The sequence below is a fragment of the Scophthalmus maximus genome, chromosome 4, assembly GCF_022379125.1.
Source record: "Scophthalmus maximus strain ysfricsl-2021 chromosome 4, ASM2237912v1, whole genome shotgun sequence".
Classification (NCBI taxonomy): domain Eukaryota; kingdom Metazoa; phylum Chordata; class Actinopteri; order Pleuronectiformes; family Scophthalmidae; genus Scophthalmus; species Scophthalmus maximus.
The window spans coordinates 21,940,289-21,967,500 of NC_061518.1; the positions used below are offsets into that span (position 1 = coordinate 21,940,289).

Sequence of the window (27,212 nt, forward strand, 5' to 3'; positions counted from 1 at the left end):
TATGCCCAGACATGACTCGGTGGCCATAGTTTGGCTTGTGGAGGGCCAGAGAGCGGATCACACAGGAGTTTGGCAAAACTGTCATTAGGGATCCATCTTCATATCAAAGCTTTCAAACTCATGCTTTTGCCTAACTCATGCGTGATATTTCATTGTGTAGGGCATTCCTGAGGGAGGAGAGGGAAGGGCCCACACACCAAGTTTAGTTTGGATGTTGTAGCAGCTCTCATTTCTTTGAAAGGTGTCTTTGCTGCGTCACTTTCGCATCTGTTATAGCGGTGCAGAGAACACCCTGAGCTATAATAAGGTTTTAATCACTGTTTACTGTCAACAATGTGTAGAAAACAGTGTCGATTCAAGAAAAAAGAATCAAACATCGCACCTCAGAATTATAGCTAGAGATCGAATTTCACACTGTGGGACATATTCTTATTTTCTTTCTTGTAGAGAGTTTAATGAGAAGATACCACTCACATGTCTGTGTGCACTAATTACAAAGTTAAATTTAGCTTATCACAACACAGGAAAAAGGTGGAAACAGAACAGAAAAAAAAATCCATCTAATAGCACTTAATACATCTTACATATATATGTGTATCTTGTTTGTACAATGACAGAGGGGTATAGGCCAACAGATTTCTTTTTGATACATGCTAAATGGACTAATGAGTTTTAGAGGTGATGCTGCGGACAGAGCCAGGCGAGCTGTTTCCCCCACTGTCAATCTGCGAGCTCCGCCTACATTGACCATACAAACAGGAGAGTGGTATCAATCTTCTCATCTATATCGTCAGATTGCTTGGCTGACAGTACCAGTTGTGTAAAATACTGTAAAGCCGTGTGCCTTGATGAAACATTTCATTTAAAACAGATACCTTGCTTTAAATGCACTGCATGGGACCCTCGTGTGCATTATGAGAAACACCAACATTAATAGATTGTCAAATTTAGTAGAGAAGGCAGCTAGTTGATTTCTTCTTTGGTTAGACTCGGCGTGATGCGTCATGCTGCGGGGTGTTAGGGTGGGTGCTTGGGTGGGGTTTAGGGGGGTGGTGGGTGCTGTGGCCAGATCCCTGCTGATGCCTGACACCTGCTGGAAGAGAATCTCTCATCCAATGTGGAATGAAGGGCTTTCGAGGACAGCGGCCGAGGGGGCCGGAGAGCGAATGAAGTGGCGTCGGAGCTGCTGTGCACGTGTGTGGTGTTCATGCACGCGTGCAATATTTCCACTCAGTCAGTCTCGACTCAAGCAACCACACCCACACGTGCACGCGGTGCTGGTGCCCGTTCGGAGAGTGCGTTGTTGTGGCTATGGGCCTGACTGCTCACACCACAGGTCACCATGCTCTATACACCAGAAGCAGGCAGACAGATAGAGAGGCAGGTAGGCAGGCACTGAAACACATGCAGTCGGGCGACACAGGCAGCACCTACTTGTTACAGGGACATGAACATAGACCACAGAACTGTCCTAGATTGTTCAAATTCTTTTCTGCATCCTTCATGTCCTTATTGATTTGGTCCATCCCCTCCTCGATGCGCTCCAGTTGTTCTGATTACCAACACATTGTCATTTTTTTCCCGGCAAAAGTACGAAAGCACGTGAGAAGAGAAAGAGAGGAGGGAAGAAGTTGCGGGCGGAGGGGGGGGAGAGGGAGGGGGAGTAGAGAGGGGAAACAAAGGAGAAGAGACAAAAAAAGACATTGACTGTGACAAGAGAGACATCAGACATCACCATCACCACCACCACCACCATCACCAGCACTGGACAGGCAAGAGCGCAGGGCTCCTGGCCGGTACCTACTTTTTAATACATGGGCATATCAGACCACAGCATTGTCCTAAATCTTTTAAATCTTTCTCGGCCTCCTTCAGGTCTGCGTTCACCTTGTTCATGCCCTCCTCCACACGATCAAGTTGTTCTGGTAGGGACAAAGGCATGAGAAGAGTGAAATAAAGTCGACTGGTTTGCTTTTAATTTTAGGGGCTGGCGATCTACGCTACGTGTCAAGACATGATTTGGCTAGAGGCAGAAGGCAAAGCAGGCAACAAGCGCAGTGATTACCTGGGTCTTTCTGTTGACGCAGTGACGAAAGACCAAAGCGATTCCTTCATCTATTGATTTGCATGAGGGTTTTTTTTTTTGTTTTGTTAGTTTGTTTCCTACCTCCATCCCGAGGAACATACAGTATTTCTTTTCTGAGTAAGTATTTCATCATGGGGCTCAGTGGCAGTAGGCTTCATCCAGCTGCATCTGTACATGGAGATGTTTACTTTGCCACTTTGACTGTGTACCAATGAAAGCACAGATAAAAAGGACAGAGAGGCTGAAATGTGTTGAAAGGGAAGAAAGTTAAAGGCTGTCTTGTTGACGGGAAGCCTCAAACAGCACCACACAGGCTGAATTTTCAAAGGCCCTAAAAATTTGAGTGAAGGAGCCAATCCCGAACGAACACGTCACGAGCATCGCTCAGGCACGTGCAGTCGTGCACGTACAGCATCCTTACTAAGGTGGCCGAGAGGCCACAGAGCCATTCAAAAAAGAGGCTCTTGTTCAAGGTCAGATCCTCTCCCCTGGCCTTTTTAATGGTCATAGGACGGCAAGGCAATCATTTCCATCAGTGCAAAGAGCCACTTTGTCTTCCAGGAGAACCTGGTGTGATTTGATTAGTCACACGGTGGTGCAGGGGACACTGAGGAGCAGGTTCAGGTGCTACGGCTGCTGCAATACAGTAGATTATTAATTCAACTCATTAGCAGCGTCTGTTGGTAAAACGCGGCCCTGTCGTCAGTGGTAGCACATAATTAAGTACACGTACTCGAGTACTTCTTGAGGTACTTGTCCTCTACCTATGCATTTCCATGTAATGCTACTTTACACTACATTTATCCGACTGCTACAGTTACCAGTTACTTTTCAGATTAAGAAAAATAGACATAAGATTGTAAAATGCAAATCATTGATGTAGATTAAACTGCGTAAATGTATGCAGAAGACTTAAAATGAGCTCCACTTCAACCGGCTGCAACAGTAAAATGCGTAATATGCTTTAATGCATCAACATTATCTGCCATCTAATAAGATTAACAATCACAGGGATTATTTTTCACGCCGAAGTATTGCTTTTGATACTTTAAGTACATTTTACTGAGAGTACTTCTGTTCTTTTACTCAAAGGCCCTATACTCAGAGGTGTAGTTACTTTTTTTTACCCTAATATCTTATCTTATTTTATCTTATCTTATGAAACTAATTTGATCTGATAAACGATAAGCAATAAATTCTGTCATTTCATACAGACACACTGGCTCAATTAACAGGTGGCAGACTCCATAAGTTACAAAACAGGGGCCTGACAAATTACATGTTCCTTTTTAAACTTCGGCTCCATCCGTTACTTCACCAATCCTATATATATATATATATATATATATATATATATATATATATATATATATATATATATATATATATATATATAGACCCAACTGACAATGATTTATCTTACTCTCTCCAATAAATGTCCCTTTCTACATAACCAACATCATCTGCAGTAGGTGTCTGTATACCAGTGCTCTGAAAATAACCAGAACAATCTAACTGCACAAATGTCAGATGAGCCGGTAGAGGTGGAACTCGAGTGAGAGAGAGACAATTGTTTATCTCCTCAGCTTCGCTGAAAGGCCGGACTTAACAAGCTGTCTCCTCCCCTTCCTCTGAGGATTATCGTGCGAGGGCCCCCCCTCCCCTCTCCTCCTGCTCCTCTGTCCTCTGACAGAGAGTCAGTCATGGGTTTGCCCAGTTAGAGAGCAGACTTACTCAAACCAGTGAAGAACACCTTTTTCTTTCCTCACAGTAGGAAAATCACAGGTGTTACTAACAACATTTACAATAGCTCGGCTCCTTTTAAGTGTAAGAAATTACAATGAGCCTGGAATCGAAGCAGCAAAATGGAATCAGCCATAATTGATTCATTAAAGAAATGCTGGTAATACCAAGTTGTCAATTTTTGCATTTATTGTGTATGTCTTCTAGTTTTAACTCCCCTTTCTTAGGGAGGTTATTTTTGCACTTATTTGCATCCGTGAACGGAGCAAGTGTATTCATTCATTCTCCCAATCAATCAGGAGAGAATCAATTCTTCACAATTCCTAGAAGGTTTAGATAAAGACTACCTTTTTGCTTCACCGTGTTCTGTGAGATATAACTCTGTTAATAACTGCTTTCTGCAGTTATTAATTCCCGCCAATTCATTCCTCGTACATCCACAACCTGCTTTGTGCGCTCCCAGCTAACGCGTCGCCACTCGCCGCTCCATGCGCCGGCTCGCTGAGGCGCAGATGCAATCCATCAGCCCTGACTGAGGTGTAATTTGGGTCAATGTGCATGTAACAGGCAAGCAGGGCGCAAGTCATTACTGTAGCTGCAGCGAGACCTCCACCACAGGCGATACATCACCGAGAGACTAATCTCCTCCTATGTATGAACTGTGCTCGTGTGTGTGTGTTGGGGGGGGGGGGGGGGGGGGGGGGGTGTAAAGGGCGGTTACACTACTGAAGCGAGGTCAACGTGGTTAATTACCTTTTTTTTTCTGTGGCAATAAAGGAGGGGAGTTCCTGATGTAAATATTGTGAAATATACGGCAGAGACATACAAGTGAGTGGCTTGTATGGTTCAGGAGTAACTGTATGCAGGAAGGAGGAGTTGGTATGAGGATTGAAAAAGAAAGAACGAAGAGAAGAAAAGAAGAGAAGGTAGAAGAGGAGGTCGGGAGAGAAAAGCAAAGTGAGTTGGAGCCGGTGTTGGTGTGGCAGAAGAGAAGTATGAAAAAGAGAAGAGAGGAGAAGAAGGGGGGGTAGACAGGTGGGGGGTCAGGTATAGAGGACATTAGCTGAGAGGTAATTTAAATCTGTGAATTGATTGCTATCCTGTGATACCGGCAGGGAGCACGTGCACCGCTGCAGCTGTGACTCCAGCTGAGAGACAGGGGGGGCGGCCGCTATCTGTTCCTCCGACAGGCCAATTAGGCTGCTCTGTCACGCATGGAGCCAAGTGCAGGACGTACTACACACTCATCCTCCACAAGTACTGCGACTTGACACTCTACAGTTGATGTACCTCGAATGTACGCACCCACCAAACACCAGCCCACTTGATTTGGGTGTGAACTGGTATTTCACTACAAGTCTTCTACTATTACTATTAGTCTGATCAAACCTGTGACCTTTATCTCTTAATCAAAGGTCATTTATATATATATATATATATATATATATATATATAATAGAGTCAAACTGGCAAGTGGGCCAGACAAACTTAGCAGCTTTCCTCCTCCTCTGTTCACGTCGATCTGTTCCCACTCCACAGTCTAAGCTCACGGCGGCCGGTGCTCAAATGTCTCAAAAACATTCAAAGCTTCAAACATTTTCAGAAAGACACGGTTGGCGTTGAAGTGTGAATTCTTCAATATCCAAACGTTTTTCCTCTTTGTTTGACACTTACATTTCACTGTACGTCAGGATTTGGCTCCACCAGCTCTTCATTAATGCATCACGTTGTTTGTGAGTAAAGTCCTCCCTAAGTATCTGAGTCATTTTGAAACTACTGATTTACGGAACTCGGTTGCATCATTAAAACTTCAGAACTGTGTTCACCAGTAAAGATGTCCGTGTAAAAAACCTGCTCAGATGCGTTGTTCACATTCCATATATCTATGTTACTCTCCCTTCTAAACTCATACTGTAGTAGCAATGAAGTCATATTTTATTAGCAAGCTTACGTTAGTTTTGTCAGTCTGGCTACACTTGACAGTTGTGGGTGTAAATATTTTGTAACAACTCATTCATATTGAAGAAAAGTCTGTGTGACACAACACATTTACATTTCGGAATGTTTGAATAATATAGGCTCTAAAAAGCAGACATAAAGTTGAAAAAAAAAACAATTGCAGCAGATACTAGATTATTATAATATTTTTCTGTTGCATTAAACTGTGCTTATTTTTCTGAGCTTTCTCCAAATTCTTTGTCAAGTACTAGAAACTTTGACCTTTTCAGCCGCCTGAAAATCTTACAGATGAAGCCATGTGAACCAAACCAAAAATACCTCTTTGCGTTGAACTGCTCACAGCTCATGTCCACAGAGGACATTTACCGCTGATGAGATTCACTGTAATTGGTCACAGGTAAAAGCAGTTGGGGACTGCAGATTTAAGACATTTATATATACTGGGCAGAACTGGAGACGATGTGGAGGAACATGAAAAAAATTGTATAATGGTCAAATTTTTATTACCAGCTAACCACTGACCTCTCAGTCAGTCAGTCATGTTTCAGTGAGCATGATTACAAATCATGTGTTTGTTTAACGTCGATTTGTGACTTAGTAGTACTTACATACGGCTAAAATATGAATCAGTTAGATTCACCCAATATACACTGTCTCGAAAATAAGCATTAAAAAGTGAACTATAGGCAGGCAAAGCAGACGGCCAGCTCAACAGTCACATCCAGTATAATCATGTCAGCAGCAAAGGTTCCACTTTTAAAGACTTAAACTTAAAAATGATTTTGCTGAAGCAATTATTTCCCCTGGAGTTGTAAATTTCGACGGGGACCCTACAGTGTTATACCGGATGCGATGCTTGTGGCCACGCTCCCGTCACACAGCATAAAAGAGCAGCAAGAGAGAATCGCTAATGTACGAGCAGCTTACGCGTGAAAACAGATGTTGGAGAGACAGTGTACGGTGGTCTTTCCCTACCAGCTTACCTCCCTGCTCATCCAGCATGACCAGGGTCCTGATGCCGGCATCTTTACTCTAACAGACAGAGAGACAGAGAGAGAGAGAGAGAGAGAGGGGGGAAAAGAAGTAGAAGTAGAAAAACAAGTGAGGGGGGGGAAAAGAGGAAGAAATGAGACAGTGTCAGTGAAGGTCAACGGTGCAGAGCAGAGCAGAGCTGTCAGGACAGCAGAGGTGGTCAGATTACAATTTGAAATCACTTTTTGATACTGCTCTCATATTTGAATGCTTAATGGGAAGCTGTACCGCTACAGTAGCAGCTCCTCAGCCTATTTTAGCACGTGGAATTGAAACTGTCAAAGTAGAAGATTTGCTTTGCCTTCTGTCTGAAAGAACACCTTGACAATTACGTGAATTACGGGAAGTCTTGTGTTGATAGATTCACTGACAAAATGTAGTCCAGTCACGATTATGTTTCCGATAAACCACGTTTGCTGTGGCAGTTCAGTTGGATAGAAAATTCTTTCTGAGGTCGCAATTAATCAACAATCAGGCATTAAACAGAAAAGAGAACTAAACATAGAAACTCCCTAAAACCTCGGAGAAGAAAAAGGAAATTCTCCGGAGAAAATGTGATAACTGCATTCATGCATGATTATGCACAGATTCCCATCCGCCAAATGGGATGTGCTATATCAGTAATGTTCACTGGGCTGGTACCAGAGATTTGTTGACAAAGCTCCAGTAATGTGACATTCAGATTTGGCTTCCACGGTTGGCACGTGCTGGGACACAAGAGCACACAAAACACACACACACACACACACACACACACACACACACACACACTATACAGCCAGGACATAGAAATCCATGCAATCTCATACCCTGTAATGTGTCTGTGCACGGGCTTCATCATATAATAACACACTTGAGTGAGCGCACATCAACCACATTAACCACATTCACCACATTAACCACTGTGCATATGACAAAACAACGGCTCTGCGCTCTCCGCGAGCCCGACGCCTCCTCTAACCGATAGTCCAAAGGCCATTCACTTCATGCATCGGCTATTTTGGATCAAAGTGCGCTCCGACCTTCTTGGAGCAGTGATAGACTGAGGTCAGTGCAGGAGGCCATTAGGGCGAGCCGCTGATGTTAGTCTCTATCAAACTAATTGTGAAAAAAAATATATATCTGCCAGTGGCCATGGACCTGTGTGAGTGTGAAGTTCCATTGTTGTTGAGGAATGTTGTTCTCTGAATCAGCAACAAAGAATCACATCTAAAGGCGAAAAGGGGTGTATTTACATGAGCTCTGCAGAAAAATAAAGGATCATTGTGTAATCCTCGGCATGGAAACCTGAGCAGGGCTAATGTTTGCCGATAGATGTACTTCGCTTGATGACCCACCAGGAATCATGGGAAACCACAGACCTGCGAGGGACACGACACAGGACAGGATGTCTGTCCGCGCCCAACTGGCACAGGGTGAAGCGGTGACATCACTTCTTTTCTGCACGGCTGGTGCAACGCACACTCACACACACACTCAGGTATTGTCACACTTAGCTCTTTTCCCGGTAATAAACACGTGAGCTGATGACAACCTCTCAAAAGATTAATCGAGATGAACATTCTGAATTTCTCATTTCATCTCTCTTTCTTTATTCTTCATTCTTGCTAAGCAAATGTGTTGGCGTTAAGCCGTCGATTTGGAATATTTATGAAACTAAGCACATTTAGTTGACTGATAACGTAGGTATTGGTGTTGTCTTTGAACAAAACATTGATTGACTACAAGGTTTGGTGAAGGGAAGGTGTTGCTAAAAGACTGAAGGTGGTGCCTGTATCAGTTAAAATCATGAGAGTAAACGCAACCATTGACAGTTTGCCCTGCAGAAATGAAGTTGAGAAAAAGACAGGAAATAAATTGAAAAATAATTCATAAGAATTTCAGGTAAAGAGGAGAGGGAGACGAATGGTGCAAGACAAACAAGCAAGGCAAAATAAGAACAAGAGGTCTGTTGACATCAAGAGTCCTCAGGAGCCTGGTATTGATTTTTCACTTGGATATCCACTCGTCTGTCTCCTGGAATCTATTCTAATTCAGTCGCTGTACAGACGAGTGCACCACAATGACCCGCGTGTCCACCTGCTGCCCTGACATTGGTCAACCTGAGGTGACATCTGATACACACTCACAAATCTAGCAGAGTTATACATTTAGGAATCAAATCAATCAAATGGTCGGTCGGTTGATCAAAAGGTGCCCGTGTACATTAGGCGGTTCCGGGAATATTACGTAAACACAGCAGATCACAACATCGTGAGGCAATGTTTGTGTCAGATGTCTATTTGTTTTTTTTAATCATTTTCTTGAATTTATCAATTTAATTTCTTGCTTAGAGTTAGATATGAGGATCAAGGCACTCTTTCATTAAATACATGCGGCTTAAGCCAGCGGTTGAGCAAAGCTTCTGCTGCTGTGAACTCTTGAACCCCCGAATCTGTTTATTTACACTTTTATCACCATTCCTTGTCCTTCCTATCTACTATTCCTTGACCTCAGTGGAAAATGTCATGAGGTCAAGGAAAGGTGTTAAGGAGGACTGATAGGAAAAGCCGACAGCGCTGCTCAGAGAATCTGACTCCACTTTCACTATACTACTTCACTATGCGACGGCGGATGTCATCGACATGCATCTGCCGTGGTGAAACTACAAATTTCCAAAGATGGACTTGAATAAACGCAGCGGGTCCATCAGCATGTTTCAGTGTGTTTTGCCACCGCGTGACATCAGATGTAATGATTCATATGTAACAGTAACTTACATGATGACGTGTGTCTCTTCTGGGTCATATTCATACTCTTCTACTTTTTCTACTTCTGATTGAATCATTTACAGCCATGCATGGCGCGTCACGTTAAATATCGCTGCCACAATGAATTGTGGGCCGTCTATATCTCCTTACCTTTCGTATAGGAAGGTCCCGTGTACCCTATGCTAAAGGAGATATGAAAGGACGCATTGAAGTTCCTTTCCTATGCATTAAGAGAATCCGAACAGCTCTTATCGTGGCTGCTGATCAAATACTTCCGTGTCACATTACTTTCTGCATCCCTTCTTGTTGTTTCCTGTTTTATTTTGACATGCTTTTCCCCACAAGTCTGTTTTGGTTTTTCCTTTCATCAAATCACCTTTTCTCCTGCCTTCTGCATTCGGGTCCTGCTTCGCCAAAACCTCACAAAGTTCAGCGAAGCAGCTGCTGGTCGTGTTTAACAGATCGACATTAGAGTGGTGTAAAACGTCTCATTTAAGGCTATGACAAAAAAAAAAAGAGGCAAATCAATCCATAATGTCCTCGTGATCCCTACACTCTGATACGACCCATAGGAGCGTCTCTGGATATAGAACCCCGACTGTGACAGACCGTGGTTACAATAATCAATACGCAGTTAGGCTTATGAAATGGTCAGCGTTTGGTTACACTTGGGTTTGGGTTAAAATAATAAGTACTTCTTTGAGATATCAGGACATTTGTCGTTGTGGTCACAAAAATAAAAGTGTGGTTAAGGTTGTGGATCAGTCATGGATAAAAGAAATAGCATAGAGGACCCTAACCCTAACCCATAGACATGACCCCTAACCCATGACCCGTCCGCCACCCCGACCTGCTCCTAACATGGACTTTGTTCATTTTTATACTACATCACCTGACTTCCTGCTTTGCTAACAATGAACCCTTATTATAGGTTGTAACAAGATGCAGACGCCCTAATGGGTTGAACCGATGATGTGTTTCCTGAAATGTCACGGTATTGATTTTAAAGGTATCATAATGAATTACATTGATACCATTTTGAAAAAATGGCCAAGTCTTCTAGTCTTTGAATCTGGCTTCTTCTTATCTGCTGAAAACACCACCCAATGACACCCATAAAAAATTCTGAAGCTTTAAAGACTTAATGACTTGCTATGGTGTATATTCTCAAAGTGTATTGGTTTCTTGGCATATAACAGCCCTAATGAATGTTCTCATGTCCACGATGAGTAATACTTTCTCTGACTTCAGGTCGGACACATCTTGAGGTCATGTTGCACACTGGTATACAATGATTTATGCGTCACATTTAAATAAAGCTTTATGTAAATTCAACTTAAATTAAATCCCAGATATAGGGTTGGGGGCAACCACATCTATAACACTACACTGAGCAAGGTCCCCAGCAACACACCCATAGATCTTTAAAAAAAAAAAAAAGATTTAATTTAGAAACAATTCAATCCAAATTGTATTGATATTTATTAGTTAAAGTTATTGGCTACACTGCTATTGGTAAATATCAAAGGATTAGTTCAATATTTTGAATTTCATGCAATGAAGTTAAGTTGATGTCGTTTTTAAAGCTAAAAGTAGAGAGGATAAAAAAATAGTTTGAGGCGGTGAAGTAGCACAAGAAAATTGCCAACAACAAGCAAATCTGAACGAAAACAGAAAATAAATATATTGAATAAGTGGTAGAAAACTTGAGATTTCCCAAATGAACACCCTCAGCCTTGTGACCTACAATTGATGTTGAGTTTGACTAATTTCTGCTTTGTTTGTAGGAGTTATTATTCTCCCCTAACCCTTCATTAATAATGAATGAATGATAATGCATGTTAATGGGAATCCTCAGGGTATATTGCTTATAAGCCTCGCAGCAGAAACACAAGACAGCTCGGCAGAACGGCTAAATGCCATCACTGACTTTTAATGGGTTTTTAACAGGGCATTACACAGCAGCATCATACAGATGCATATAGCTTATATATCAGTCCAGACTCATGCACAGGCCTGAACAGGCAGGTATCTCGGCACAGATCTCAGATAGATGGAGTGCGGTCTGACTGCTCCCCACTTATTCTATTAGTGTAATCTTCACTATAAGCCCTTTAAACACAGAGGTCATGGAGCATTAGCGTTCGCTTGCAATTTCCCCATGTGAGGGAAAGGTTCAGTGTGAGGTGGGAAACAGAATGGCTTTCATCACGGAATAATAGAAAACATTTTTAAAAATCACAGACTCGGCCCTGTAGCCGATCTGCATGTACAACAACATCTGGAATAATAAATACGACTGAATGAAAGTGGCTTCTTCACAACACGTGATTTGATGATTGAGCATCATCAAATCAAGACACTTTGAAAAAGAATATTAGAGCCGTTACCGGAAGAAACCCAGAGAGAAGGATGTCAAGGCTCAACCATAATCCATTCGCTTTATTTCCTATTTGCAAAATATAATTGAGCCTATTTCTCTTGAGAGACGCAAAGCGAGATGGATAAAGAGGGGAGAATATATAAAAATGACACCGTAACTGTTTGCCTCTCTCTTTCCCTGGTTTTTAAACCCAGAACAACTGTCACGGGAGAGTCACAAGGGAACAAACTCACTAGTGAGCTCACAAACCCGAGTCTAGCATTTGAAACGAACAAGTGGCATTCTCTTGGCATTACCTTCAAAGGTCGAATACTCAGCTACTGTCAGTGAAGCGGCCCGTCTGTCGGGCAGGTCACTGTCCGCCGCAGGACTCGCACAGTTCCTAAGGGCTTCGCTTCGTTTAGACTTCATGGTGACTGGCAGGAATGAAACGGGAACTAGTCCCAATACACACGCTGATTTAATGCCAGCAAAATCACCCTGGCAGCACTTTAAAGCAAGGGTCCATTTCAGCAAATTCTTTCGAGAGAACAATAAAGAAACCAGGCGCCACCCTCAGACACAGTGGTTGTTAAGACCTCGGTGTCTGGGACCTCATATACAAGAAGGTTCTCGTCCAACATAGGGACAGTTAAGAGCATAATTGTCAAAGTGACCAGGCGATTAATTAAAGATTCCTTTGCTGAACCCCTTCTTCTACTGCTAAAATCTCACAGACTTATACAGAGACAGCAGCCCACAGCACGGTGAACAAACCCAAACACAGACACGTGGCCGTTCAACGCATCATCAGGTTTCTACGCTCGCTTCGGTGAGCAGCTGAACATTTGGTTGCAGTTTACAGTGTCAGTGTGAGCAATCGCAAAACAGTTTCATGCAAATCAAGGGTCCTTGTGACATCGTAATTCCTTTCCACTGAGATAGAAAACTCACACAAGGAGACATTTTAACAGGTTCCGATGAAAATGAAGGTGTGATGAATCCGTGCTTTAAGTTTAGAAGACATTTTTGGACAAAAAATATTTTACACCTGTTATGTTTCTGTGATCACCATGAGAATGTGAACGGTATGGCAAATCTGTGCAAATCTGTGCTCAGCATTTCTTATGATGCAATAACCCCTCGCATTTCAGATGCTCGCCTTGGTCGTGGCCACACTGTGCTGAACATGATGCCACATCAAACAAATGTTATTCTCTCTCCTTAAAGTCAAATATTTGTCACGTTCATAAGCATAGCATGAAGCCTTTTTAATTTTCAAAGAGATTTCTAGAGCACGCTCACTACTTTTGCTAATAAGTAAAAAAAAAAAGCAAATGATCAAAAAAAAGCAAATTCCCCCTGAAGTCTCTTCAGATGATTCTCTGAACAAGCACAGGGAATCAATGATGAATCCATTAAAACAAAAAAACAGAGCTGACCGACCAGGTGAGTCCGAGAGAAACACTGGCTCTTAAACAAGTTCTATTAAATCCTTTTGTATTGTTGAAGTGCCTCACTGCTTCAGCACGGTAACGGTATTGGGTAGATGCCCCCGGATGACAAATGTGAGCCTGCGTGTATCCCCTGTTCCCTGTTGGGGCCTCTAATGTGATGGGTGTCACTGTGCTGCTCGACTCACCTCCTCAACCAGGGACAGCATACGCCGAGTGCTCTCCAGAGACTGCAAGGGAGAGAGAGATGATTAGCTGAGAGTCCACCAGAGAGAAAACGCAGACATAACAGCACCGGCAACAACTGTCGCGGATATCTCAATGTGTTGAGATATGTAGGTAAGGGTTTCAAGGATCGTCATTTAAAGGCTGACTGATACGCCAGTCTTATAATTAGCCTTGACTGTTCCTCCTCTGACTCCAGGATTAATTATCTGTCTGCCTTCAGTTGGCCGACTTTCTGCCCTCCGCTGGATCCACCGAATCACATCCATTTCTTAAACCAAATAACTATTTTATTCCTAATCCTTATTTCACTGTTTCCCCTTGGTAATCTCCTGATCTCCATCCATCCATCCCTGCCTTCCCTCCTTATTCCTCCTTTTGTTTCCTCCCATCGCATCCACGGCGCCTCTTGGCCTCTGCATTATCTCCTCATGAATGTTTAATAAGGCCATTTGAGCTTCTACATTATTCTGCTGCACAGAATTATCCGCTCTTCCTGAACTCGTCTCAACTCATTAAAGAAGAAGGAAAGTTCTCCCTTGTTCCGAAAAACCCCATTGTCCTGATTAAGGAGACTTGGAGAACAAATTACTAAAACAAGGGGGGTCAGAGTAAAGCAGCTATGTCTGGTAGCCTGGAGGCTTTGGAGACTCATTTGTGTCCTTTTGAGAACAGGCCATTTTGAAATGTCAAAGTAGAACAGTCACGTCAAAGACCCAAAATCTGATTAGACGGTAGAAGTTTTTTCTTCTTTCTGGTTTGCAGAATAACATACTACAACAGAAACTGAATTGATATATTATTTTGTGTGATGTTAGATGTGCAAAGATTGCTTGATTGACTGATTGAGTGTGAATAACAAGTGATGAAAGTTAAATCCTGGTACTGCTACTCTGGCAGCCACTTCAACAGGTAACACAGGATCATATGGAATCACATGTTACTGTGAGTTATGGTCAGAAATCATATTTCCGCCCCTGAAGGAAATACTGTGTTGTAGAATGTGATGTGTATTGGAACAGATAATATCAATGGTTGTGCGTGCGTGTGCTTGCGTGTTTGTGTGTGTGAGTGTGTGTGTGTGTGTGTGTGTGTGTGTCTTTCACTGCACCTCATCAGCTATCTGGTCTGCGCGTGTCTGCAGGTCGGCCAGCTCATTGCGCATATCTGCTTCGTCTGCCATGATGACTGTTGAACTTTGACCTCAAACAAGAAAGACTGAGAGAGAGAGAGAGAGGAAGAGGCAGGTTAGTACATCGTCAATACGACAAAATAAAACAGTTCAGAAGACGTTGCCTTGGACAGCATTTGATTTTCAGCGTGAGGAAGAATCTTTGGAGCATTAGCTGGTGTTCAGACACAATTCGAACAGATGCTTTGGTGAGCGTGTGTAGCTTCAGGTACCACTATGACATGAAGCACAAATCCAGAACGTCCAGTTTGAGCAACAGATCAAGCCACCGTAAAGCACCCTTAGACTGGGTTTTCTCATAGAATTTTCAAAATGTAACACAATTTGTCAGAAACACCAAAGACCGTGGCCAGGGGACAAAAGCTTTATGTTTCCTGATCTGCATCTCCTGTCCCTGGCGACACACAAAAAACGCCACATTAACTCAAATCAATACATTGACACATCCCTGGTGTATCTAAGGGCAGCACAGCTCTGAGCCCTCATTATGCAGGCTGCTCGTGACGACCTGTCACTGAACCGTTGCGGTAGAGTCAAATTAAGTTTTCCATCAAACAAATGACCCATCATGCTCAAGACCGTTCCTGTCTCCATCAGCCGTGAGATCCATCTACAGTTTGGCCCATAGCAGGTTCAATCGCTCTCAGTAACAGCTGTTGCGCTTCAGCAAAACAGCGAAGAGCTTTTCCACTCCCAGCCTGACCCCTTTCAGACTCCTGAAGTCCACACCGGCCAAGTGTCCATTTCACAGTGCAGGTGAACTTCTCTGGGCTTCCCTGCGGGTTCAGATCTTGCCGGTCACATCTGCTCGGTCGCAGTCAATGGGCCACTTACACAACCCTTTTTCCCGGCTTCTGCTTAGTACCGCTCAACTGTTTCCGGCCCGGTTCAACAACGCCGCTGTTTCGTTAACTGATCGGTAACGGAGTGTCCGCTGCAGACCTTTAGTGACACAACTCTGGATGAAGTTTAGTGAGTGAACACAGTGACGAGCAGCATTGTTTTGAAACAGAAGTACCTCACGAAGCCCAGTGCAAGACATGTGATGAAACACGGGCCACAAATGTCGCTGACCGGAAGGTCAAAACATTTAAGTAGAAGGGATCGACGGGTAAAACGAGATGAACGAGGGGCGGAGTTTAGTCCCTGGAACAGTTAGAAGAAGAACGTGTCAGGCCAGAGACGGGGGGGGGGGTCTATTTTTGTTCCTCCGGCGCGCTGCCAGACAGTTTTTCATATAGCCTCGCACAGCAGCGCTGGAGGTGCGGCCCATGAAAAATTCATCTGGCTGTTATTCTGCAGGCTGACGGCTGCATGCTGCTGCTGCTCCTGCTGCTGCCGGTGGTCGGGATGAAGACGAGGAGGGCGAAGAAAACCAGCTCAGTTTCTCTGTTCCTTCCCCCGCTTGCTCACGCTGCCGCTGCCCCTCGGAACACTCACGCCACTAATGAGGCAAATAATCGGATCCGGTCCAATCAGATCTCAACTGTGTGTCTACACTTTTGTTTCTATTGCACAAATCAAACTGGTGGGTTCTTTTTTTTGTTCTTGTGTGTTTTGCTGCAGATATAAATTTAACCGCTCAGCTGCTTTAAGCTTGGGGGTTTCATTAATGCTTTATGTAATCTCATCTACTGCCGTATAGTGAAGCGATGGGACCCAGGGACCACTGACTGCTGGACGGATGCCAGGGTATGATTATGGTATGTTTATGCGATAAAACAGCTAAATCAGCTTGATCATTTTGTTTGATGTACCAGATTTTGGTGGTTAGAACGTTTTCCGCCTGAGGTGGAGGCATCCCATCCATCAGTTCCTGTCGGAGCAATACCGAGGTGAGCGGACACCGGGCCACTTGTAGTCGCAGTTGGATGTTTGATACAATATCTCCTTGTTCTGCCGCGCCTTCGGTCTGTCTGTCTCTGCCTCCATCCCAGCGAGAGTTGTCAGCCCGATTAATAATTGAACATGTGCCGGGAAGGGAGATGGAGGGGGCGAGAAAAACCCTACCATTTCAAAGTGTGTGCGCGTGTGTGTGTGTGTGTGTGTGTGTGTGTGTGTGCGCGTTGTGCTCAGTACATGGTGGAACTTTAAAATATTCATGTTGACATTTTATTTAAGACTTTTGGCTGATGCTGTAATCCAGAGCGCAACATACGCTGCAGGTCATGAATCAGCAACATTGCACATGAACTGCATGGAGCAGAGGAGGCTCATGTCACAGGAGTGGAAAAACATGGGGAGGGAAAATGACCCGATGGACTGATGGAAACGACTGGCTGTTAAAGTGGTGATAAACTGCTGCGGCTGTAAGGAGACACAAGCGATTTGACGAAATGTGTTGATTTGTCCAGGTTCCGGTCGTATCCGTCTGCCCTCTTCTAGAAAAAAAAACGGACCGAGTAGTTTCCAAAAATGGCAGTGAACCAAGACTGATCATAGCCATGGCAATGCTCCCTTCATGCCCACTTGACAGCATTAATGCGCTTGTGTTGTCAGTGGCAACAGTACTGATGTTCCAGTGATGCATGTCCCATAAAAAAAAAAGAAAGAAAAGAAAGTCTGCGCCCTTCATGTACTGAAACTGAATATTAACCAACATTTAACACCGGCAACAGCAGCTAAACTAAATAGAACCGAATGAAGGCTCGTCTCGGGCTGTCAATAACAATCGTCTCTTTCCTCACATGAGCCCTTCCTGTCCCCACTGCATCCGTCTTCCCTGCGTAATGCTCTGCGGCGTTATTGATCAGTCATCGATTGCTTATCTCGGAGCAGTGGAGCTGCTTCCTGTTAAGTCACACGTACGGCACAGCGTCTTGTTCCTCCTGAGCTACACATTTACCCCACTGGCCACCCACTTGACTCTGGTTCAGTTGCTGTAAAGCACAGATTTCTCGCTCGTTGACTTGCATCCGATCTGTTTTTTACCGCTGATAAATGATAACACGTCTACAGCCAATAGCTGCAAGCAATTAAGTGACAGTCAAGTCAATCTAATATTGTACTGTCAATAGAATTTGCAATCCTTATTCAACATAAAGTCCTACTGAGTTGTCCTGGCATGCAAACAACATTGAAAAGTAAAAATACCATCAATCCTATATTTAACATAATTACTGCATTAGGCACAGCAGTGGTTTGAGCAAAATGCTACTGTTTGCATGCAAATAATGACAATGCTATTATGCCTGATGTTTATCTGGTGCGATGATCCATGTGGTCATTATCTTAGTTTAACATTTTCCAAGTTGCGAGAACCAGAATGAACATCTGAGGCTGCTGGAAATGCCTTCAGAGTGGCAGGTATTTAACCCAATGGGAATGTTGGCCAAAGAAAAGGGGGAAAGGTCCAGGGGTTTGGAGTTTTCATCTGCATGAACGACGTTGCCGAATTACATGGCAACTCATCCAATGATTGAGACAAAGATGTATAGCCTCGCAGTCACGCTCCCAAGAAAAAGTCAAAGTGGAGACCATGTAGGTCTGAGCAAATGATCACCGGTCTGGACCAGAGTGGGGGGAGCGACAGGCCAACAACACCCTCCCAAGAGGGTAAAGGGTCAACATGTGGACTTACTCCATCAACAACCTACTGTCAGTACATGTCTATGTAACACAAAAGACATAAGAGTTAACTTCACTTGCTCTGTCAAATGATCCTACTGACTTTGTTTACAAGTTACAGTATATGTAACAAAACCATGTGCTCCTCTCACCTATGACTGTTTGCTATTGTCACAATGATCCCAATTCTGTTAGAAACGTATTTATTTTAATCTGTGACATGGATTGATTTAGATCCACCTTACTGCTCGACTCTCCAGGCATCTCATTCTATCTGTCTTCTTTCATATATGAAAGCCTAAGCCTTTTCAGTCACTATTAACTGTTCGAGATCACATTGTGATGTGTTTAAAATGATTGTTTTTATGACTATGTCTGGATGAACAGACAAACATATATGACCATTGCTCGTACAGTACAGACACAACAGTCCCACATGTTGTTTAATGGTAGAAAATGAAATCATTCGAATTTGTCAAATAAAACAATTTTTCTACCCAACACTACTCAAAATTTAGCAACATTTTGTATGCACCAAAGTGACAATGTTTGGATAGATATGGGAGGAGCAGCATGTTTGGTTGGCATCCATAACAATATTCATTGCCTTCAGGTTTTACACCACGACCCTGTCCATCCTTCCCACTCTGAAAGTCACTTCTTCTCTCTCTGTAGACGCACACACACACACACACACAAACTACAGTGGAGCTGATTTGACACGAGGTCCGGCCGTCCCCCTCCCCCACCTGTGGCCCTGCGGGTTGTCACTCATCTTGACTGACGCCTGCAGTAAGGCCTAAACTGCCGGGCTCAGCCTGTGGAGATTAAAGTCAGCGGGGAAAGAGGATTTACTCTCCACCGATTTCTCTCTCTCTCTCTCTCTCTCTCTCTCTCTCTCTCACACACACACAGACACACACACTCTCCTCTAACTCCACATCCTCACTCTTGCTTTCTTTGTTTTCGCTTCATCCACTTCCCACGCCCTGAGAGTGGAGTGTTTGTCCAGGAACGAGAATGAGACGCAAGCATACACGACCTAACATATAGGTAATAATACCCTATTATGTTCACTTTAAAACTGGGCTCCGGTCAAATCCTCTGGCACACAGGAAGTGGCAAGATTTTCCTGAAGGCGGCCAATACGTCTGAAATCTTTTCCCCCCGCAGAGCCTTTAATTACACCCACAGTGTCAAAAGAACCAAACCCTCAGTAACTGTCACGAGACAACGACGTTGACGGTTTTGTGTCTGAGAAAAAAAAATTGAAGAATAGGGCATTTCACCATGGAGACATTAAAAGGGCACCGATGAATTATTGATTGGAATATGAACCGCATTAAAGCTAAAAGCTGAAAAAGGGACATGTTGAAACAGGAGGAGAGAGAGAGAGAGAGAGAGAGAGAGAGAGAGAGAAGGAGCCAGAACAGGGCCTCAACGGGCAACACAGGCACAAACCTAACACACGCTTTGTGACGAAACAACGATGGAAAAAAATGTTATCGTGCTACTGTTTTGGCTGGTTAAAAAGTCTGAATGTGCTCACATGGATGTTCTTGTGTGGAATTTCTTTGCCCTGGACCTTGTCTGTCGCACCCATCATCACATATTATCCTTCCTACAGAGTCCTCTGGCACCAGCACACCGGACAGCAGCTCGTGTCAAGTTGGACAGTTGTTGGCAGGTTTGTGTGTGTGTGTGTGTGTGTGTGTGTGTGTGCGTGTGTGTGTGTGCGTGCATGTATGTGTGAAGATAATATAATAGAACCGAGCAGCACAGAGTTTTGTCACAGCGCTCCAGAGGCGGACCGGATTAGCACTGTCATAGGCTGACATGATTAACACACAGCCACACAGACTCAATCACGGAAAAATCCAGCGGCGAGCTATTTCGGGGGCAACAAAGACAAATCTCGCGGAAGCATTAAAATGGGAAAATTCCTCTCGGAAAAAAGCGTGAGACCGCTCGCAACTCTAGTGTGACGCTGTAAAGGCATAGTACTCTCCTTCTGCCTTCATCCCAACGGATGCTAAACAGCCAGTTCGCGCACTTCCGTCTGCCTTGTGGCCACATGCAAACATCCCAGTTCATTCCTTTCTTCTGTGACCTTTGAGGCTGCTCAGTCTCATCACATGACCTTGTGGGATGCATCCACCCTCATACATCCAGTAGATTTGAATCAGGTCACAGCGTTTCGCGGCCAGATCTAGCTCTCAGCAAAACGACCACAATCTCACCAAAAACACCGGACAATGTAGAGCAAACAAAGAACATGAAACCAGAGGAATGACGGCAAAGGGAACTGTAACCGATAAACACACGGACTACATACATGTCCTAGATGTGCACAGAGCAACCATCTTGAGAAGTATCATGTTTTTCTTTCTGGTAACAACCCAACCCAAAGAGAAGTCGGGTCATGTTAGATCTGATAGACGATATAAAAATATCTCCTTTGTGAGATTTAAAAAAAAGAAAAAGGATCAATCAGGTGGATATGAAAAAAAAAGATAAGGAGACACATGCACGGCCTCCTCCACTTGGACTTGGGAGCGGACCGCCCCGGCTGCCGTGATGAACGGCCTCCACCTTGAACCGGGAGAGGCTGCCATCAGTCAAGCGTCGCGTTCGCCTGAGATAAACAGTGCTTGCGGAGGAAATGTAGGACATCAGGAGACTCCGGTTTCGAGCGCATCTCGCAGTCAGAGGAAACCAGGTCAGCTTGTCAGTTGTTCAGTTGTGTGTTTCTCACGGGTTTAGAGAAGCACTAACCTAAATCTGTGGGATCCTTTTTTTCTTTTCCCGGATAGCGGCTGCATTTTTTCCCGCTCTTTCGTGCATTTGTTTTTTTGCAGATTAGTCAGAGAGGCGGTGGACACAGTGTGTGACGGAAAACATTGGTTCAGCTATTTCTGTAATTCTCCTATTCTTTGCGTAATTGCATAGAACTGTAAGGCAACGGCAGTGAACCCTGGGTAGTCACTGGAGGAAACGTCTTCCTATTCCCCCTTTCCCTCGTCTATTTGCACCAGACTTAACCTCCTGTGCAGCGGCACAGCAGTGGCCGGATGAGACTATAGCTTAAAACTTTATGATAATCTCTGTAATTATAAAAGAGACACGCCACATGGACTCTGTCCCCCTCAGACCGCAGACACACACTATGAAACACACACATACTGTACATGTGTACGCGGGGAAGGTCAACACGTCTCCGCACTGGCAAACTGAAAACATCCCACCGAGAGAACTGGTTCAAGGGCACCAAGGAGAGCAGCAGCAGGGCACACAGGGGTGTATGTGTGTGTGTGTGTGTGTGTGTGTGTGTGTGTGTGTGTGTGTGTGTGTGTGTGTGTGTGTGTGTGTGCATGTGTGTGTGCATGTGTTTGTCTGTGAGCATCCGACATCTCACCAAATCAAAGCAAATTTCATTATTTACACAATACAGCCAAGTCAACATTACTAATGCAACAGCAATGCGCGTGTGTGTGTGTGTGTGTGTGTGTGTGTGTGTGTGTGTGTGTATTACCATGTTGTGGGACCTTGATCAGTTTACACAGTCGCATTATGGGGGACATGGTTTCCTTATTAGGACAAAAAGCAGGTCCCCATATCGTAAACGATTGAATTTTAAGATGAAGACATGATTTAAGTTTAGAGTAAATCAACAATAAATGTAGTTAAGTCAATGTAATGTCATCGAGACGTAAGAGTGTGTGTGTACAGGACAACGTGCAGTTAATTGTCTCTTCTGGTTCGTTTACTGATACCTACTGAATGTGACCTGTAAATGTACTTGCAGTACAATATATGTGGACTACATGTGTGGTCTTGGGTTATCCTCCATTATCATTGCATCGGTGGGTCTGTTTATTGTCACACAGTACTTAGGCCTATAGCAACGCTTACCACCCTGGAGTTTTCACTGAACACGCACACACTCACACACACACACACACACACACACAGAAACAGACACATGCACACTTTCTCTTGCATGAGTCCCCAAATTCACCAATGCCTTGTCAGCCTGTCAGTGGAGTTAAAAGAGAGATAAATAGAATCAAACCTGTCATTCAGACACGTCATAAATACACAGAGACTCTCAGTCAACCTTCATATTGCTGCACATTGCACACGTCCACACAACACAAAGGTGGATCACTTCTAGTTCACGTGTCTCCATGTTCGGCTGTCTCTCTGGTCCTTTCACGTGGTGACCATTGGATGTACCTCACTGACAACACAGGGCAGTGTCAGCACTGTGTTTACGTTCAGCACTAGTTCAATGTACCTTTTAGCAAACAAGAGAAAAACTGTATGTGCACAGCACATTTGACTCTAAGGCAAATTAAAGTAGCATGTTACACCACGAGTATGACACTGGCCAAATGAGGCTGGAGGCTCTGAGGCGACGATAATGCTCATTTGTTATGTTGCTAATCAAGAACCTAAAGCATACTGCATGCAGAGGAAACAATACATGTACATTACAGACTCACTCGTTTTTTAGAGCATTTTTTTCAATTTCAATTTCACACACACACACGCACACCCCATAAGCGCATACATACTGCACCTCCATGCTGACCTATATAAGCAGTAAACACATATGCCAAGACATCACCAGGCCAGAGAGCATGATGGGAGCCTGAGGGGCTTCACTATTCCAGACAGTACACCCACCACTTTACAGCTGAATGCTAATATACCATGCATGTACCCACAATCTCCTGTTGAGATGCTTTAAAGAATAAGACTGGATGCATAAAATGTCAATTTGTTCCCAATCCCTGTCAAGTTTAACTTCAAATGCGGACACTGAAATGATAAGGCCAGTTTTATTATCTCAGCCCTCTCTGTATCCTCAGCATGTAGATGAAAATAAATGGACAAGAAGCCTGGAATATTTGACTGCTGTAGCTCAAAGAGAAGCATTGTATGAATGTTGCAGTTCAGGATGTTTCTAACTGTGAAACACGAAACAATCTTTGATTTTACCCTGGAAAGTTGTCATTATTTCATATTCAGTTCGTCCAACACATGGTGACAATGAAAAAAAAAGCTAAAGCGGAGTTTTCCATCGGATAAAAACATATAAGGTTTTAAATAAGCGCAGGATGGATGTCAAACGTTCAACGAACGGCTTTACAACAGAGCCGTTCCATCCCCGGTCCACGGTTGGCCGAATGTGAATGGAACAAGGTAAGAGAGAGAAAAATCACACAGAGCTGGTTTTCTGCCCTGAGCAGCGCCCGCCGTGACCATATGGCCTCGCTGAATTAAAACATTCCCTATGGAGAGACAGGAGGGACACGCGGGGCGGAATCTGCTGCGGAAAATCCCACAGGAAATCTAAAGAGGATGAGAGCTCGCTATTCGTGCTGATTCCTGTTGAATTGCCAACACAATGGGCATCGTAGACGTTATCATCCTCAACACCATCAACAACCTGACTCAACGTTGCACTTCTGTTATAATCAGAGACTATTTTCTCATTAAACGTTCCTGTAAAACTGTTACTCCACCGGATACGTGCATGCAGCTGCTACTGAGCAAAAAAGGTACAAGGTCACGACGTGACCACCTAGTGTACTATTGGAGATGCCCGGTGTGAATTTAACACCTTCGCCATGACAGGGGGGGGGGGGGGGGGGGGGCAGGATGTCTCGGCCGAGCGAGGATGATGGAGCAGATTGTTGTTTTTGACATTTCCTCAGTTATATAATCCAAAAGAGGACAGACAGACAGAAAAAAAAAAAATAAGCGATGGCGGGCGGGGAAGGATTGAGACACGCGGATTAACCAGAGAAAGAGACGGACGGGGAGACCGACGTGTGTGGAGGCGGAGCGGTCCGTCACACGGGAAGAGGAAGATGCACATCAACCTCTCAGTTTCGTCCTGTTTCAGGAGGATAATAACTGTGAAAAGAAAATGTAGCCCCTGCAGCCACCCTACAGAAATCACAATTGTAACGGTTTCTCAATATTCAACATGTTCTCCATGGATCAGGAGGCCAGGGCGACGTGCGGGCGGACAGACATGAAGGCAAGGAGGCGAGGTGGTGTGGGACGTATACAGGAGATTCAAAGCAATCATCTGTGGCCTGCAGGGATAATCACCGCAAAGCCCCACTGTCCCATTCACTGAGGATAAAACCCACTGGATTAATCTGTAGGCCTACAGAATACACACACACACACACACACAGATATGCCCCACAAGACTTACATAACACACGCACCACTTTCCCTCTCCCTCTCTTTTACTTTCCCGCCCTCATACACGCTTTCCCTTTTCTTTCACTTGGGCTTTCACTGCCGCTCTCTCTCTCTCTCTCTCTCTCTGGTGCTTCTGCACTCACTAACACACACAAAACCTCGAGTGCACCACACACACACACACACACACACTTCTTCCCACGTGAACACATTCAAATGGACACCTGTCAACATGCTGCACCGTACACAATGTTCATTTCTACACACTCCTATATACATAGGGGCGACAGGCACATATAGAACAGAGCATATTATAATGGATAAATGTACACATACATATACTTATTGTCTGGAACTTGCCTTAATGATGTTGAAACTCATTGTACAGTATAATGGTGATACAAAAACGAAACCATCAGCGCTCATATCGGTCACCTATAAGTCTTGCTTTCAACATGTTATTGTCTTGGTCGCCGGGATGCGGTTTTCGCGGAAAGATGACAACTCCATTTTACGGCAAAGGGATTGCGTCACCCATTGTCTAACGAAAACAAAGAAGAGGATGGCGTCCTCCCGGTGTCTATGAGGGAAATTGCAAATGGTCGAACAGATGAAATCGACAAAAACAACCCCCCTTAATACCACCTGGAACCACCGGGCTGCACGAAAAGTTGTCTGTTGCCTCTTTGAAGCTACAGTGTGTAATATTTAGAAGAACGTATTCACAGAAATTGAATATGTTGTCCATCTTTGTGTGTTCATATATGTATAATCACCTGCAACAAAGAAGCAATGTGCTTTTGTCAACTTTTCGTCGTGTTGTGCTGCGTTCCGGTTCCACTGCGACTCGGGAGGTCGGAAAAAAATCACCACCCCGACTCCCGGGGTCTGACTTCCAAGGTGTAATGGAACGCAGCATTAAATACGGTTGCAGAAAGCGGTTCCAGAATACGTCGCATTCGCGTTGAATTTCGAGCGCTGCGGAAGACCGGAAGTGGAATTGGTGGTTACCCTAACCCACCATCAAGTGTCCTCTGTCGGGTGCTCAGTTGGTTGCCTTTACCAGCAGATGCCGCCAGAAAAGTACAAAAAAAATTTACACTGGGGCTTTAAAGCGTTGACGAGCATCTGCACAGAGTTCAGCTGCCATATCACGGTCCAGGTATCGGATTACTACAGATACTGATCACACTAAATGTTCTGCGTTGACAGCAGAGCGTCAGGATCAGAACAACAGAGGTGTGTGTGTGTGTGTGTGTGTGTGTGTGCGCGTGCGTGAGTGTGAGTGTTTCTAAAGGGAAACGCTGGTTGTTCACGGCAAGAAACCACTGTGTGTTCACATCCCTCTGAATAACGGCCGGCTGCCCGTCTGTGCTGTGAGCACAAAGCGGTGCACTGCTACACTTGTTGGCACTATACTGTCAAAGTGAATCAGCGGTGTAGCGTGAAAAAAACCCCACAGCGGAGAGCTGTGTTCTGTGTCATCCACATGGTTTGCGAGCATGCATACGCGTCCTCGCGCACGTGCGGGACACAAACAAAACGTGCGCCGCCTCCTCAACTCATTGCTCCGCAGAGGATGCTGCTGGTCCAGAGCTCCACAGAGGCCCTTGGAGCTGCAGAGATGAGACGAACCCACTGGGAGTCAAGGCTCAAATCCTACATTATATGTTTTTTAAAAAATCCTAATAGAATCATTGTTATTCTCTGTGTGCTGGCGTACGCTCTGCTGCTGGGATGTTTCAAACTGCGCACGCTGTCGGGGGGAAATGGAGGAACCGATCGGCTGCCGACTTTTTCTTGGGACTCCACTTCTTCCTCTTCAGGCCGGGGGGAGGGGGAAGTGAAGCGAAGTCACAAGCCGTCGCCGCGCGAGCCAGTTGCAAGTCTCCTCTGCTTTCGTCAAGTCTCAAGTCATGTGACTCGCGCACGCACCTCTGCAAGTGGCACAAATGACCTAACACTAAAATACAAACCGTGTGGGGGAGACAAGCGCGTCCTGCAGGGCTTTTAAAACACAACGCCTCCCCCTCAAAGAGAAGACGGGATGAGCTCAACATGACAAACCGTGACATTTTAATAAAAAAGTCTGTGTTGACAAATGATGTGCATATCCCAAAACAAATCTGTCTATATTTTTTTTTAAAAAGGAGGGACTGTGAATGCATCCTTTTCTTCTCCGTTTACCGGTGACGCCTGATGAGTGAGCAACATGCGCTGAAAAAGACTTTTCATTCTTCGACCATCTGACATTTTTATAGCTGATTACACTGAAATTCAACAAGGACAGAGAAATGAATTAGTAACTAGAGGAATACATGGAACCGCGTGCATGCATGCATGCGTGCGAGTGTGCGTGTCTGTCTGTGTGTGTGTGTGTGTGTGTATGTGTGTCTGTCTGTGTGTGTGTGTGTGTGTGTGCGTGTCTGTGTGTGTGTGTGTGTGTCTGTCTGTGTGTGTGTGTGTGTGTGTGTGTGTGTGTATGTGTGTCTGTCTGTATGTGTGTGTGTGTGCGTGTCTGTGTGTGTGTGTGTGTGTGTGTATGTGTTTCTGTCTGTGTGTGTGTGTGTGTGTGTATGTGTGTGTGTGTGTGCGTGTCTGTGTGTGTGTGTGTGTG

General features: G+C 44.4%; 1 protein-coding gene across 2 annotated transcripts in view; it reads right to left on the reverse strand.

The window, feature by feature from the left end:
• The window catches only part of LOC118302688 (synaptosomal-associated protein 25-A), a 35,562-nt gene that overhangs the window by 5,827 nt on the left and 2,523 nt on the right, over window positions 1-27,212 (reverse strand). The window contains exons 2-5 of one of the 2 annotated variants that reach the window (XM_035629035.2): window positions 14,723-14,829; window positions 13,575-13,616; window positions 6,772-6,820; window positions 1,805-1,922 (exon numbers count right to left, since the gene is read on the reverse strand). In XM_035629035.2, coding sequence (XP_035484928.1) covers window positions 1,805-1,922; window positions 6,772-6,820; window positions 13,575-13,616; window positions 14,723-14,794 — 281 coding nt within the window. In that variant the 5' untranslated portion in view covers window positions 14,795-14,829. Of the gene's footprint in view, window positions 1-1,434; window positions 1,553-1,804; window positions 1,923-6,771; window positions 6,821-13,574; window positions 13,617-14,722; window positions 14,830-27,212 lie in introns of both variants that reach the window. The other variant, XM_035629034.2, reaches the window with a different exon arrangement.